The sequence below is a fragment of the Oncorhynchus masou genome, chromosome 30, assembly GCF_036934945.1.
Source record: "Oncorhynchus masou masou isolate Uvic2021 chromosome 30, UVic_Omas_1.1, whole genome shotgun sequence".
NCBI classification, from domain to species: Eukaryota; Metazoa; Chordata; class Actinopteri; order Salmoniformes; family Salmonidae; genus Oncorhynchus; species Oncorhynchus masou.
Window position 1 is genome coordinate 28,503,401 of NC_088241.1, and position 14,944 is coordinate 28,518,344.

General features: G+C 39.4%; 1 protein-coding gene across 1 annotated transcript in view; it reads left to right on the top strand.

Moving 5' to 3' along the window:
- The window catches only part of LOC135522478 (2-oxoisovalerate dehydrogenase subunit beta, mitochondrial-like), an 86,254-nt gene that overhangs the window by 296 nt on the left and 71,014 nt on the right, over nt 1-14,944 (top strand). Inside the window, exons 2-4 of the mRNA XM_064948773.1 lie at nt 8,572-8,649; nt 8,771-8,839; nt 11,306-11,439. Coding sequence (XP_064804845.1) covers nt 8,572-8,649; nt 8,771-8,839; nt 11,306-11,439 — 281 coding nt within the window. The remainder of the gene's footprint in view (nt 1-8,571; nt 8,650-8,770; nt 8,840-11,305; nt 11,440-14,944) is intronic.

The window sequence follows — 14,944 nt, forward strand, 5'->3', positions numbered from 1 at the left end:
CTTCAATTCGTGGTCTGTACATTTTTTTCTATATGAGTTAGCTCGCTATCTAACTAACATAACATTAGCTAGTTGGTTATAACGTTATTCCAGCTGCATTCCTGCTTTGCTTTTTCTGTTGGCAAAATTGGCTGTGTTGCATGCCCATACTTTTGTTTGGCAGATGTAGATGGCCGTCACATGGCTCTTTCAAGGGTATCAGTGAGCATTTCTGGCAGTGGACAGCTGTTTGGAGCTGCTTAGAAAGTAATTCATAATACTTTTTTTCTTCTTCATGTGAATACATTAAAATATGAAGGGGGAATATATTTATATATATATATTTATCATATAAAAGAAATTTCATTCATTCAATACAGCTAATTCATGAGTTGAATCAAAAGCTATGTTTAAACCCTTTCTCGTGCTTGGAGTCTTCAGATTTGGCACAAAATTGAGTGACATAAAACACAACTTTTCTTTCCTACATGTATGATACATCTACCAACATGCACATATTTACCTCGACTAACCAGCGCCCCACACATTGACTCTGTAACGGTACTCCCTGTATATAGCCTCACTATTTTACTGCTGCTCTTTAGTTATGTTATTTTTGTTATTTTTTTACTTATTTTTCTTAAAATTGCATTGTTGGTTAAGGGCTTGTAAGTAAGCATTTCACTAAGGTGCATGTGACATAATGTGATTTTGATACGGTTTGTTATCATATACTATGCATTTTACAATTTAATACATTGACATTGATCCTGGGAAATTCCTGGATATTGCTGTGACTCACTTTTTTTGTGTGTGGAGATCTCAGAAGTGTACTGTAACATTTCGTATCTCCCAATGTTAGTGTGGAGCTTTCATAGGCTCACATACATGAAGTTTATGTGATTGCAAAAAATGTTATGCTTCAAACATAAAGATGTACTTTAATATGATTAATAAAACACAAATTGATACTGTTATTAACAGGGTTTTTCAATAATTACTCATAATTGTTTTCGTTAAGTGGAGACATTATCGCACAACATCAGCTGATTCAGGAAAGGATTTTTCTGAATGACAAGTCAAGTGATAAAGACCTTGTGTGATACTGCACACAATTTAACAGCCAAAGTGCGGGAATTAATGTTCATCTCAAGGATTGACAGAACATTTGTGTCTGTTGGGGCGGTCAAGATAATTAGCCTACTTCGTGGACAACATTAAATCAAGATTCCTGAGGTAAAGATTAGGGTTCGTGTACGTTTTGATTGTTTGTTTTCCTAGTTAAAACGGCCTGTTATTAGTTTGAGAATATAAAACCAAAAAAACAACAACTTGATATTTAGATGGTTAAATGTGGAATGCCTGGTCAAGTGCACAGCCAACACTTCCCATCCTTTCAAAGTAGGTCACCCTTGAATAAAAACATTTTTTTAAACTAGGCTAGTCAGTTAAGAACACATTTTTATTTTCCATGACGGTTTAACAAAAGTCAAAAGGCCTCCTGCGCAGATGGGGGCTGGGATTAAAATATAGGACAAAACACACATGACAAGAAGCATCCACAACTGTCAGTAAGACTGTCCATCATTTGATTATTTGAATGAAGAGAGAAAACGGTCCGGTGAGTTTTTTTGCAGTACGTTCCATTCGCTAGCTGCAGTGAACTGAAAAGAGCCAATGTGCGGGAATTAATGTTGACCTCGACGAGGGATGTGTGTGCTTTGGGGACCTTTTAGCAGAATGTGACTGGCAGAACGGGTGCTGTATGTGGAGGACAGGGACTGCTGTAGGTATATCAGATAAGGGTGGGGAGTGAGGCATAAGAGGGTTTTATAAATAAGCATCAACCAGTGGGTCCTGTGACAGGTATATAGAAATGAGGAGTATAGAGGGCAGTGATGTGTCCGATAAGGAGCATTGGTGGCAAATCCGATGGCTGAATGGTAAAGAACATCTAGCCGCTCTAGAGCACCCTTAACTGCCGATCTATAAATTACATCTCCGAAATCTAGCATGGGTACGATGGTCATCTGAATCAGAGCTAGTTTGGCAGCTTGGGTGAAAGAGGAGCAATTTCGATTGAGGAAACCAAGTCTAGATTTAACCTTAACCTGCGGTTTTGGATTATCTTGGCAAAGGAGAAATGCTCTCTGACAGGGATGTAAGCACATTTCTGCACAAAATTTGAGTGAACTAAGCTTCTTGTGCATATATGCATTTATTTCAACTAACACTTTACATTTTGCGTTTAGATTTTTGCTCAGTGTAGTATCAGCTGTCTGTATCTTCCTGACAGGTGGTTCTTTTTTTACATTTTAAAGAAACTAAATATGCTTCTCTACATTTCTGCTGAAGTCTGGGTAAAAGATTGAAAGGAATAGTTCCTGGATGTTACAAGACTGTGTTAGCTCTCTTAGCTAAAGCCCATAGGGATGAGATGAGGAAGGTAATGTAAAGGATGACACACTGCTTGCTTCATGAGTACCGCTTCCCCCTATTTCAGCTTATATCGAAAGTTGAGCTCGGGACCTCTGCCTCAGACATGTCTGCCCTTACAGTAAAATATACAAAACATTTGAAGTGTGGTGTCCCATCAGGTTATTCATTTTACTGCAATCAGGGTCACTCAAGTGTTTATTGGTCGTCTTAAACAAATCTACATTGAAACAAAAGTATAGACCGTACACACATGGTAATGTTCTTAAAAAAAGACACCATGACCATGTCAGATGTAGAGTTGAAATCTATTCAATTTTGAATTTGTATCCCAATATTACACTTTTATACATCATAGAGGACTAAATTATAAAGAAACTGTTTGACATAGAAACATCAGATTTTCTGCAACCCCTCCACAAAAATGAAATTATGAAAAATATTAACATTCCACCCATGGGGGCACTAGGTAATTTTACTGCAGGAAAAGGGTAAGGATTTTTCAGTAAAGTCTGTTGCCATTCAACGAGGGATGACTTGTTTCCAGCCAAACTGAAGTATGCGGACACCTTTAGTTTCATGTCTCTGGCAAGGGCACATATTATAAGGGTAACGTGACTGACTGGGTTAAGACATTGTTAGCCTGCGGAGCTAAGGCCTAGGCTTTGGTTCTGTGACTTGCGACGCTTTCGTGATGAGTAACTTGTTAGAGACCTGAAAAGTTGCATTGTGTGGTGCACAGGAGACCTGAGTTAGAACCCCATCAGTCAAACTAATACGTCTTCAGGTCAAAGGCAATAATGTTGTACATCACATGCATGGATCACTAATCCACCTCTGTTGCAGTCTCATTGGAGTACACAACCTTCTGCTTCTGTTTGCCAAAGAAAGTGTTGGTGTGCAGTAGGCTTGAGTTTGAACCCAGTCAGTCATGTACAAAATTATTGGCATCCTTAATCAAGATGAGCAAAAAAATATTGTCTAAAATAAATAATGCAAATCCTATGTTTTATTGTATGCAAAAAAACTGTATATTTTATACTGAAACAATTGCCCAGAGATTTTGTTTAACAAGTGACAATATTTATTCTAAAGATATGGGTCAAAATGATTTGCTCCCATGCTTTAAATAAAAAGTATTTCATTTTTTTTATATACCTTTTAATACCTCCACCTTGTGAGGATGATGGCATTGAGACTTTTTCTAAAATGTTTAATGAGACTGGAGAACAAAATGTAGATTTGTGTGGTCAATTAACAATTTCTTTGGATTTTGAGTGACTTGGGGTTATTGATTTGCTGGAAGATCCAGCCATGTTTCAGCCTCCTTGCAGAGGCAACCAGTTTTTTTGGCAAAAATATTAGGGTACTGGTTAAAGTTCATGATGCCATTTGACCGTAACAAGGGCCCCAGGACCAGTGGAAACAAAATGGCCCCATTAAAATCAGATCAACCACCATACTTTACAGTCGGTATAGGGTTATTTTCTGCTTATGCATCCTTATTTTTTACCCCAAACCCACAACTGGTGTGCGTGGCCAAAAAGCTATATTTTCATATCATCCAACAAATGTAAACGCCTAGAGTTTGATCAACTGCATTGGCACTTGGATTGGAATTGGTGCTATGGTCAGATGATGTAAGAAATGGTTATCGGAGCCAAATAGCATTTCTTGTCACATATAACGTGTGTATATATATATATATATATATATATATAACATATAATGTGTCCTGCCCATTCTGTGAAGATAATGCAGAAGGCACAACCATTTTCTAGTGTGTCTAAGGTTTCAGGAATAGGCTCATAGTATCTTATAGCCCAAGCGGTTCAAACGCTAGTCAAGTTTATAGGAAGAAAATAAATTAAACATTTTGATTTGATTTATTAGGATCACCATTAGCCGACACCAATGGCAATAACAAGTCTTACGGGGGTTCGACACATAACGAAAAATACTATACAATTTACATTTAAAATATTGTGTGTGTATCTATCTGTTACACATACATGTCAGTACATACCAACAAGTAGGTCACATGAGGGAGAGGCGTTGTGCCGTGAGTTGTTTCTTTATTATATATTTTTTTAGACCAGGTTTGCTATTCACTTGCGCGATATAAGATGGGAGTTCCATGCCTTCATGGCTGTGTATGTTTCCTTGAATTTTTTCTTGACCTGGGGACCTCGAAAATATCCTTGGTGGCATGTCTGGTGGGGTAAGTGTGTGTAAGTTGACTATGCAAACAATTAGGATTTTCCAACACAATGTTTCTTAAAGAAATAACAGGAAGTCAGTTTCCTCAACTCTTAGCCAAGCGAGACTGGGACAGCATAGTATTAATATTAGCCTTCTGATTACAATGACGCGCAAGACGTGCCAGTTGCAGCTTAACCATTTCTTTCTCTGCGGCACTTGACCATATGACTGGACAATAATCAAGATAAAACTAGAGCCTGCAGGAATTGCATTGTGGAGTGTGGTGTCCAAAAAAATCAGCGCATCTCTTTATTACGAACAGACCTCGCCCCATCTTTACAACCTTTTGAATCTATGTTTTGACCGTTACAGTTTACAATCGAAGGTAACACCAAGTAATTTAGTCTCCTTAACTTGTTCAACAGTCACACCATTCATTACCAGATTCAGCTGAGGTCTAGAACTTAGGGAATGATATAATGCTCTTAATTTTAGAGCTGTTCAGGACCATTTTATTTCTGGCCACCCATTCTAAAACAGACTGCAACTCTTTAAGGGTTTCAGTGGCTTCATTAGCTGGGGTTGCTGATGCGCATATGGTTGAGTCAGCAGCATACTTGGACACACATGCTTTGATTAATGCCAGTGGCAGGTCATTGCTAAAAATAGAAAGTGTAGAGGGCCTCGAGTGCTGCCCTACGGTACACCACACTTTTACATGTTTGACATTAGAGAAGCTTCCATTTGAAAAAAAGCTGTGAAAAGCCATAACACATACAGTACCAGTTAAAAGTTGGGACACCTATTCATTCAAGGGTTTTTCTTTATTTTTACTCTTTTCTACATTGTGGAATAATATTCAAGACATCAAAACTATGAAATAACACATGGAATCATGTAGTAACCAAAAAAAGTGTGTGTATGACAATTTTTCCACCAGTTGTTTACAGACAGATTATTTCTCTTATAATTCACTATCATAATTCCAGTGGTCAGAAGTTTACATACACTAAATTGACTGTGCCTTTAAACAGCTTGGAAAATTCCAGAAAATTATGTCCCGGCTTTAGAAGCTTCTAATTTACATAATTTGAGTCATTTGCAGGTGTACCTGTGGATGTATTTCAAGGCCTACCTTAAAACGCAGTTCCTCTTTGCTTGACATCATGGGGAAATCAAAAGAAATCAGGCAAGACCTCGGAACAAAATTGTGGACCTCCACAAGTCTGGTTCATCCTTGGGAGCAATTTCCAATTTCCACGTTCATCTCTACAAACAATAGTACGCAAGTTTAAACACCATGGGACCACACAGCTGTCATCCCTCTCAGGAAGGAGACATGTTCTGTCTCCTAGAGATTACGGGAAACGGGTACAAAAGTATCTATATCCACAGTAAAACGATTCCTGTGTCGACATAACCTGAAAGGCCGCTCAGCAAGGAAGAAGCCACTGCTCTAAAACCGCCATAAAAAAAGCCAGACTACGATTTGCAACTGCACATGGGGACAAAGATTGTACTTCTTGGAGAAATGTCCTCTGGTCTGATGAAACAAAAATAACTGTTTGGCCATAATGACCATCATTATGTTTGGAGGAAAAAGGGGGACGCTGGCAAGCCGAATAACACCATCCCAACCGTGAAGCACGGGGGTGGCAGCATCATGTTGCGGGGTTGCTTTGCTACTGTAGGGACTGGTGCACTTCATAAAATAGATGGCATCATGAGGGAGGGAAATTATGTGAATATATTGAAGCAACATCTCAAGACATCAGTCAGGAAGTTAAATCTTGGTCGCAAATGGGTCTTCCAAATGGACAATGACCCCAAGCATACTTACAAAGTTGTGGCAAAATGGCTTAAGGACAACAAAGTCAAGGTATTGGAGTGGCCATCACAAAGCCCTGACCTCAGTCCTATAGAAAATATGTGGGCAGAACTGAAAAAGCGTGTGCGAGCAAGGAGGCCTACAAACCTGACTCATTTACACCAGCTCTGTCAGGAGGAATGGGCCAAAATTCACCCAACTTATTGTGGGAAGCTTGTGGAAGGCTACCTGAAAAGTTTGACCCAAGTTAAACATTTTAAAGGCAATGCTACCAAATACTATTTGTGTGTATGTAAACTTCTGACCAACTGGGAATGTGATGGAAGGAATAAAAGCTGAAATATATCATTCTCTCTTATTCTGCCATTTCACATTCTTAAAATAAAGTGGTGATCCTAACTGACCTAAGACGGGGACTTTTTACTAGGATTAAATGTCAGGAATTGTGAAAAACTGTGTTTAAATGTATTTGGCTAAGATGTATGTAAATTCTGACTTCAAATGTATCTAACAGTACAGCTTCCACAATCTTCCTATTGTACATTTCTTTCAAACAAGCCAATCTTCAGTCATTCGTCAGTGCAGCACATGTTGAGTGCCTTTCTCTATAAGCATGCTGAAAATCTGTTGTTAAATGGAATTGTATTTGGTCAAACACAATGTTTTCCACCAGTTTGCTGAGAGTTGGTAGCAAGCTGATAGGGCTGCTGTTAACCAGAAAAGGCCGCTTTAACACTCTTGGGTTGCGGAATGACTTTGGCTTCCCTCCAGGCCTGAGGACAAAGACTTTCCTCTTGGTTTCGATTTAAAGATATGACACAGGAGTGGCCGTAGAGTGTGCTACCATCCTCTGCATATTTCAATCAAAGTTGTCAATGCCAGGTTTGTCATTATTGATCGATAACAATACTGTCTCCACTTCTCCCACACTAACTTTACTAAAATTCCGACTTACATTGCTTTTCTTTCAATATTTCTTTTTATGTATGAGTATGATGGCTCACTGTTCGTTGTTGGCATTTCTTGCCTAAGTTTGCTCACTTTGCCAATTAAGTAATCATTAAAATAATTGGTAACATTGGCTTCAGAAACTGCCAGAAATCTGTTTAACACAGCGTTTGATTCTGTCTGTTCTCTTCTAGCATTCTTTGTTGGCAAAGTACCAGAATCTTGTCTCTGTAAATTCAGTTCTCCAAATTAATTTAAAATAACCAATCTGAATGCTGAAGTGCGACATGGTTACTCGCATATGTGCCAAATATTTTGCTGTGCATCCTGATGTAAAAATTTAGGGAGTGCCAGTGCGGCTAGAATGTATTTTTCATTGTTCTCCTAAATACCTTTTTGTGTGCCTACATTTTTCAACTTAGGCACTCACGTGTTCCTTGTAAAAATGTCAGAGTAGAATCTTGAAATGCGTCTGAGAAGATGAATATATAAACCTTTGGTAAAATTGGAAATTATAGTTGGAACTTGGTACACATACAATGAATGCGATATTTACCATATTGAAACTGATTATATAGAATTTTAATACTAATCTAATTTGAAATCTGAATGCAATATTCATTCAGTTTGAAATTAAATACAAGTTCAATTAAACGATTCCATCGGAACATTACAAATTCTCTCTCATGTATGTATGTATGTATGTATGTATGTATGTATGTATGTATGTATGTATGTATGTATGTATGTATGTATGTATGTATGTATGTATGTATGTATGTATGTATGTATGTATGTATGTATGTATGTATGTATGTATGTATGTATGTATGTATGTATGTATGTATGTATGTATGTATGTATGTATGTATGTATGTATGTATGTATGTATGTATGTATGTATGTATGTATGTATGTATGTATGTATGTATGTATGTATGTATGTATGTATGTATGTATGTATGTATGTATGTATGTATGTATGTATGTATGTATGTATGTATGTATGTATGTATGTATGTATGTATGTATGTATGTATGTATGTATGTATGTATGTATGTATGTATGTATGTATGTATGTATGTATGTATGTATGTATGTATGTATAAAAAATATGGAATTCAAATAGTTTGTTTGCACTTTAATCGTTCAATAAAATTCTCCCAACTTCTTCTAGGCCCCACTACAAAGATGAACTTATTTCAGTCTGTGACCAGTGCCTTGGACAACACTCTCGCCAGCGACCCCACCGCAGGTAATTAAACTGGTCTGGGTAGTCATTTCATGTATTCATCAATATCTTGGAAGACATGCAATTTAGAAATATTAGGTTTATGTATTACTGTCAATCAATATGAGCTTTATTTGTGCTTCAGTCATCTTTGGGGAGGATGTCGCCTTTGGTGGAGTATTTCGTTGCACCGTGGGTCTCCGAGACAAATATGGTAAGAGGCTGAATCCTTTCCCCTTACCATTTTAGACAAATCAGTATGTTTGTGCTGATTAATTTTAATGACATTGTGATGCCACCAGATGGCAGCCGAGGATCATTTTCATGCCCTTGTTGGTCACAACTCCTAGTGTGTGTGGTGTGTGTGCATACACCTATTGGTCAAAACTCCAAAATTGTGTGTGTTACTTTGCATGTGTGTGTGATAGTCCTGACATAGCTGTGCTTGCTTACAATTGTTGATGGCAAGGAGACGCATTTCTACAGAAACTTTTTTTCATATAGTAGAAATCATTTTTGTCAGCTATTCCCATGCATACTGTTAGGCTTTTCATTGCAAAGTTGTATTCCTTCACTTATTATCCTAATATGAAGTGATGGATTGACTTGTGCGGGTGTACTGCTGCTACAAATGTGCGTGTTTTGAAATGGCCATTATATCTTTTGTGTGCTGCCTCCTCATAATGTAGAATTCTTTACCCTCAACTCCATAATGTGGAAACCAGTCGTGATTCACCCCTGGCTAGGTGGAAATGTATGATTAGGTTTTGGAAAAGCCAATGCACGTCTCCCTCTCTGCTGTCTTTTGTTGTCATTGACGTCAGATGTGTTGACCTTCTGCTAGGGATCATTATTTTTAATCTCGTCTGAGGGAGGTAGATGGCGGAGAGGGATAAAAAAAAAATGTATTATCCCCCTCTCTCTACCATTATACTACATGCAGGTTTATGGGAAGTATCCTGATCTCTATTTGTGTGGCTGACTGACTCATTCACCCCAGTGATGCATTACTCCTCCACTGAGTAGCATGCGCACAGGAAGTGTCTCCTGCACCGTTCACCTGGAAACGACTAGCCACTTCGACCTCGGTCTTTCTATTTCTCCTAAATGAAAATGAGTATCATGAATGACTAGCTAATAGATGCCTCAAACATGTGCAAGTGCAATGCATATTCATCAAATGTGAGCTCCAAATGTGTTTGGACAGGTTTTGTGTAACCAAAAGTATTGGGACAAATTCACTTATGTGTATTAAAGTCGTCAAAGGTTTAGTATTTGATCCCATATTCCTAGCACGCAATGTTTAAATCAGGCCTGTGACTCTACAAACTTGTTGGATGCATTTGCTGTATGTTTTGATCGTGTTTCAGATTAGTTTGTGCCCAAATGAAATGAATGGTAAGTAATGTATTGTGTCATTTTGGTGTCACTTTTATTGTAAATAAGAATACAATGTTTATGAACACTTCCACATTGAGTGAAAAAATGCTAACTTCTCCTCTTATCGTAATGGTCAGAGGTTAGCGTGTCTTGAGGGTATGATATTTGTGCGTCTAACATTGTCACTCATCATTATTCACGATTCATTCTGGACTATCCGTAATCATGGTAGCATCCACATTCATGTAGAAGTGACTCCAAAATGACACGATACGTCATCCGTAACACAACCAAAAACAAACAGAAAATGCATCCATCAAGTTTGTAGAGTCACGCTGTGATGTACTCATTGCATGCTTGGAATATAGGATCAAATACTAAACTTTTGGTCCCCTAAAATAGGGAGACTGTAAAAAGCACTGTCATTTCTAAACGGTTCACCCGATATGGATGATGATACCGTCTGCACTTTAACACCATAGTCACTGTATCATTTCAAATACAAAGTTCTGGATTACAGAGCCAAAATGACGACAAAGCATTCTCACTGTCCCCAACACATTTGGAGCTCACTGTGTCACTCATTGACCACCAGATTTATTTGTTGTATACTCTGGCTGTGTTTTACAAGTACCCAGGATTCTGATTTGACTGACAGGTTGGCCTAATTCTTCATTTCTGAGGGCTTGTAGGGCTCTAATGGTGTCCGGTTTTTGGTGAGAAGTGGGCACTTGCGGTAAGGACAGAAAAGAGGTTTGGAGGGACCAATGAAAGAAAATACTTGCTTCTTGGCAATTAAACAAAGCAAGGGAACCAAAATAACATTCCTCACAAAATGTAGAGCCCTAGTCCTGCGGCTCCCGGTCAAGATTATAGAGTGCAGGATGGAAAAATCGTTTTTGTTTATTATTCAGACTAGGGCTTTTTAGTGCATCACAGCCTAATTTGCTCCAGTTGAGGTGGAGTCATCTCTCTCTCTCTCTCTCTCTGAATGTCACTTATTTTAAGTCCAGATGCTATTTTAAGGAGACACTGCAATGAATTAACACACTTATGAAGCAAGTGTTGGGTAGGGGAGTGACTGACAAACCTTGTCATCCATCATTGTCCTATTACACTGTGTTTTGCTTGGATTTCATCCCTAATTGAAAAGGAATGAGTGGATGTTTTGGAAGTGATTCGTCAGCAATGCACAGCATTAACTCTTTCCTTTGGTTGATATGGGTGTGCTGTTATTTGTCCTCATCAGCTCCCTTAGTAGATCACTGAGTAACCCTCTCCCCTCCTTTTCTCTCTCCAGGTAAAGACCGTGTCTTCAACACTCCTCTGTGTGAGCAAGGCATTGTGGGATTTGGAATCGGTGCGGCAGTTGCCGGTGCCACGGCCATCGCTGAGATCCAGTTTGCCGACTACATTTACCCTGCCTTCGACCAGGTGAGCCAGTCTGACTGCGCGCTGTGCATGAAGTGTAATTTCTCAGTCACTTGTTTGCCTGTTTGCTTATGCCGATTGTTTTATTTGTTATTGTCATAGCCCAGCCTCTTGTGTGACGGGAACAGATTTGATCGGGGATTACTTGGATCCGTTTCCCACTTCTGCTTCACTCATGCATATGTTTTTACCCACCAACAAACACCTGCCTCATCTGCATCCATGTCAATATTGTGTAATTAGTGTAAATATAATATTTTCCCTAGTGAGTTCTCTGCACGTAAGTGATTTGGCTTCCACACAATCAAATTGTAATCAAACGATGTCAAAAAAGCAAAACATTATAATTGAGGTGCAATTTGGCCAGATGCCAACCACACACTAGCTTTTAACACTATCTGCTGACGCATTTCCACTCTAAATAGCACAGCTGGTGTTTGAGAGACAGGAAATTGACACCGGAAATCTGCCTGAACTATGCCTCCCTCACTGTAAAAATTTGCTCAAAGATAACACTAGGGTAGTGAGTCTACCTCAGAAGACAGCAATGGTGCTTTAATGCACTGACCTGGAAATCGTGCGCGGGTTCACTATCCGGCCTTGTCTGTTATGCTGGCACTCGTTTCCAGGCAGCATATCCGCATCCCAAAGACCAATGAGTTTCCCTCCCTTGTCAAGGCAACAGAAAAACCGCTGAATGTTGATAATGATGAGATATTTCAGACTGCTGCCATATTGCTACAGAGCAAAATGGCATACACATAGCGCCAGGCGTGTTGAATCACACACACACACTACTCTCTCTGTACTCTCAATTAAAACGAGGGAATCCAACATGGCCCCCAGAGATGCTTAAAATCAAGAAAGAATTGTCTACCTGAATATTAGATGAAATAGAGCCTTGGACACCACCAGTGGAAGGGTCAGGTTCTGTCAACCGTGAATACGTAGGGGGGGAAATGGTTTTGAAATCCGGTTCCTAGGGACTTTGAGTTATTCACCTGTTTATATGATAGTCAGAATGTATTGACAAGAATGAAGTATGCTTGAATATATTAACCACAGACTTAAAAGACCCCTCAGAAGCTGTGGTCTTCAATAGTTTTTTTTTGTGGTGGGAAAGGTCAATTGTAGCGTGGTAATATTCTATATAAGTATTTACTGTGCATTCTGAAAATTTTCAGACCTCTTCACTTTTTGAACATTTTGTTACGTTACAGCCTTATTATAAAATTGATCAACTATTTTTTTCCCTCATCAATCTACACATACTACCCTATAATGACAAAGCGAAAACAGGTTTAGAAATTTTTGCAAATGTATATTTAAAAAAGCATACCTTATTTACAAGTATTCAGACCCTTTTGCTGTGAGACTCAAAATTGTGCTCACATGCACCCTGTTTTCAATGATCATCCATGAGAAATTTTATCAACTTGATTGGAGGCCACCTGTGTTAAATTCAATTGATTGGACATGATTTGGAAAGGCACACACCCATCTATATAAGGTCCCACAGTTTACAGTATATGTCAGAGCAATAATCAAGCCATGAGGTCGAAGGAATTGTCCGTAGAGCTCCGAGCTTTCAGGGAAAGGGTACCAAAAACGTTCTGCAGCATTGAAGGTCCCTAAGAACACAGTGGCCTTCATCATTCTTAAATGGAAGAAGTTTGGCACCGCCAAGACTCTTCCTAGAGCTGGCCACCTGGCCAAACTGAGCAATCGTGGTAGAAGGGCCTTGGTCAGGGAGGTGACCAAGAACTCGATGGTCACTCTGACAACACTCCAGAGTTCCTCTGTTGAGATGGGAGAACCTTCCAGAAGGACAACCATCTCTGCAGAACTCCACCAATCAAGCCTTTATGGTAGAGTGGCCAGACGGAAGCCACTCCTCGGTAAAAGACAAATGACAGCCCACTTGCAGTTTGCCAAAAGGCACCTAAAGGACTCCGACCATGAGAAACAAGGTTCTTCGGTCTGATGAAACCAAGATTTAACTCTTTGGTCTGAATGCCAAGCATCACGTCTGGTGGAACCCTGACAACATCCCTATGGTAAAGCATGGCGGTGACAGCATCATGCTGTGGTGATGTTTTTCAGCGGCAGGTGAATAGGAAACTATTCAGGATCAAGGGAAAGATGAACTGAGCAAAGTACAGAGAGAACCTTGATGAACACCTCAGTCTGAGTTCCTGAGCAGGTTAAGGTTCACCTTCTAACAGGACAACAACCCTAAGTACACAACCAAATAGCGCAGGAGTTGCTTCAGAACAAGTCTCTGAATGTCCTTGAGTGGCCTAGCCAGAGCCCGGACTTGAACCCGATCGAACATCACTGCAGAGACCTGAAAATAACTGTGCAGCAACGCTCCCCATCCAACCTGACAGAGCTTGAGAGGATCTGCAGAGAGGAATGGGAGAATCTCCCCAAATACAAGTGTGCCAAGCTTGTAGCGTTATACCAAAGAAGACTCGAGGCTGTAATCGCTACCAAGGGTGCTTCAACAAAGTACTGAGTAAAGGGTCTGAATACTTATGTAAATGTCATATATTTCATTTTTTTTTTTTTTTACATTTACAAAACACATGACCTCCTTTTTCCTTTGTCATTATGGGGTATTGTGTGTGTCAAATGGCCACCAGGACTATTTACATTGACAAACCTTTGTTTTTACACTGCTTCTCGCTGTTTATTATCTATAAATAGTCACTTTACCCTTACCTACATGTACAAATTACCTCAACTAGCCTGTACTCCGCACATTGACTTAGTACCGGTACCCCCTGTATATAGCCTCATTATTGTTATTTTGTTTTTATTTTTTACTTAGTAAGTATTTTCTTAGCTATTTTTTGAACTACATTGTTGGCTTGTAGGTAAGCATTTCGCTGTAAGGTTGTCTTCGGTGCATGTGAAAAATAAAATTTGATTTAAGATTGATGGTGAAAAAATGTGGAGAAAGTCAATTGGTCTGAGCACTTTCTGAATCCTGTGTGTGTGTGTGTGTGTGTGTGTGTGTGTGTGTGTGTGTGTGTGTGTGTGTATATATACTCATTAAGAACACATTTTTTATATTGAGTTGCCCTCAGCAAACTCAATTTGTTGGGGCATGGAATCTACAAGGTGTCAAAAGCGTTCCATAGGGATGCTGGCCCATGTTGACTCCAATGCTTCCCACAGTTGTCAAGTTGGCTGGATGTACTTTGGGTGGTGGACTATTCTTGATACACACGGGAAGCTGTTGAGCATGAAAAACCCAGCAACATTGCAGTTCTTGACATAAACCGATGCACCTGGCAATTACTACCATACCCTGTTCAGAGGCACTTGAATCCTGTTACGGCTAGACGGTCCGCTGGCGACGAAAGCAAACCATGCGATTATCTGAGGACAGCGCCCCATCATACAAACTAATCATATTTCAACCAAGCAGGTGCGACAGGAAAGTCAGAAATAACTAAATAATTCATGCCGTACCTTTGAAGATCTTCTTCTGTTGCCACTC